Source organism: Etheostoma spectabile, unplaced genomic scaffold (assembly GCF_008692095.1).
Source record: "Etheostoma spectabile isolate EspeVRDwgs_2016 unplaced genomic scaffold, UIUC_Espe_1.0 scaffold302, whole genome shotgun sequence".
In the NCBI taxonomy this organism is placed as follows: Eukaryota; Metazoa; Chordata; class Actinopteri; order Perciformes; family Percidae; genus Etheostoma; species Etheostoma spectabile.
In genome coordinates, this window is record NW_022605581.1 from 149,561 (window position 1) to 151,862 (window position 2,302).

General features: G+C 38.2%; 1 protein-coding gene across 2 annotated transcripts in view; it reads left to right on the forward strand.

The window, feature by feature from the left end:
* mfsd8 (major facilitator superfamily domain containing 8) overlaps positions 1–2,302 on the forward strand; it is an 18,808-nt gene that overhangs the window by 6,532 nt on the left and 9,974 nt on the right. For both annotated transcript variants that reach the window (XM_032510981.1, XM_032510982.1), the window contains exons 10-11: positions 837–940; positions 1,989–2,215. In XM_032510981.1, coding sequence (XP_032366872.1) covers positions 837–940; positions 1,989–2,215 — 331 coding nt within the window. The remainder of the gene's footprint in view (positions 1–836; positions 941–1,988; positions 2,216–2,302) is intronic.

The window sequence follows — 2,302 nt, forward strand, 5'->3', positions numbered from 1 at the left end:
AAAACAAACAACAAACAGAAAATGTTCTGTTTTTTACGTAGGAACACTATTAAATGACAGAAAATGTTCTGTTTTCTTACCGTAGGAACACTATTAAATAACAGAAAATGTTCTGTTTTCTTACCGTAGGAACACTATTAAATGACAGAAAATGTTCTGTTTTTTTACCGTAGGAACACTATTAAATAACAGAAAATGTTCTGTTTTTTACCGTAGGAACACTATTAAATAACAGAAAATGTTCTGTTTTTACCGTAGGAACACTATTAAATGACAGAAAATGTTCTGTTTTTACCGTAGGAACACTATTAAATAACAGAAAATGTGTTTTTTACCGTAGGAACACTATTAAAAAACAGAAAATGTTCTGTTTTTTACCGTGGAACACTATTAAATAACAGAAAATGTTCTGTTTTTTACCGTAGGAACACTATTAAATAAAAGAAATGTTCTGTTTTTACCGTAGGAACACTATTAAATGACAGAAAATGTTCCGTTTCTACCGTAGGAACACTAATAAATACAGAAAATGTTGTTTTTTTACCGTAGGAACATATTAAATAACAGAAAATGTTCTGTTTCTTACCGTGGAACACTAATCACTGTCTGCACTACACTGTGAATGTTTGCATTGTTCAAGCATATGCTTTTTAATGTCCTGGCTGCTGATGCAATTTTATACCTGAATCTTTTAACTATATTGTGGTGTGTATATTGTGTACAATTTATATTGTGGGAAACGTTGCAAACTTAAGACTACGGTAAGAAAACAGAACATTTTCTGTCATTTAATAGTGTTCCTACGGTAAAAAAAACAGATCATTGTTTCCTTTCAGGGTTGGGGATCGTCCGGTGTTGCTAGCAGGCTTGGTTGTTATATTCTGCGGCTTCTTTATTCTGCTTCCATGGGGAAATCATTACCCCAAAATCCAGTGGGCAGGTAAGCACTCAACCTCAACCCTCGTGTTGTCTTCCCGTCAAAATGGAAAATCAGCACTTTAGTTGGCGCTTTTAATCAACGTTTTTAACTTTTTCTCATGTTTTTGTCCCTGTTTGACCTTTTCAACACTAGTAACACTAACTTACTAACTTTAGTTTTACAGTTATTTTTGGACTTTATGGTCAATGAACCTCATTCATAGGAAATTATACCTAATGTTTGAGTTAGAAAAGTGGAAATTAGGAATTATTGAGACTGAAATTAAAGGAATGGATGTTGATGATAATCACAGACTGGAATATGTCAACTTTTACTCAATGCTATTTGGAAATCACTTTAAACTATAAAATTTAATAAGACGCCCCAAAATTAATGAAAGTAGAGATTTGTACTTGGCAAAGAGCATTGGGTGGAGTCAATCATGTTATTTTGGGGAATTAAAAAGAACATTGATATATGACAACATGAGGACAACATGAGGACAACATGAAGGCAACATGAGGGCATCATGAAGGCAACATGAAGGCAACATGAGGACAACATGAGGACAACATGAGGGCAACATGAGGGCAACATGAGGACAACATGAGGGCAACATGAGGACAACATGAGGACAACATGAGGACAACATGAGGGCAACATGAGGCAACATGAGGACAACATGAGGACAACAGAGGCAACATGAGGGAACAAAGAACGGACAACATGAGGGCAACATGAAGGCAACATGGGGACAACATGGGGACAACATGGGGACCACATGGGGACCATTGATATAGGACAACGGGTCAATTTGACCCGAAGACAACATGAGGGTTAACGGCCCAGATTAATTCTGTTTCCTCTGTTGAGTAATTTATTGCTGCAGATCGTATGATTTTGGTTCTGCCTGCTTTGTCTGACATTTAAATAATACTCTTTTGGCTTAACATTTTAAAGGTCCTAGTGGGGGCATTAGTGTGCTGGTGTGTAGTGGTGATAATTCTTGGGGCTGCAAAAATACAGTGCTCAGTTTCTGCTTTTTTCCTTCTTTTTTTTTTAACTACAGACGTCAAAAACAACACTTTGGTCAGTTGGACGTCTAAAGCCTCGAGTGCCTCCAACAGCTCGTTGGAGCCGACGGGCTGCCCGTACGAACAGACCTGGTGCCAGTACACGCCCGCCATCAGTCTGGCCCAGTACATCTCGTCCGACATCCTCATCGGGGTGGGCTACCCGGCCTGCAACGTCATGTCCTACACCCTGTACTCCAAAATCCTCGGACCCAAACCTCAGGTAAGACGACAGTGATTTAATTTAAAATTTGTTTATTGATCCCCAGTGGGGAAATTACAATTTACACTCTGTGTCCACACTTTGTTA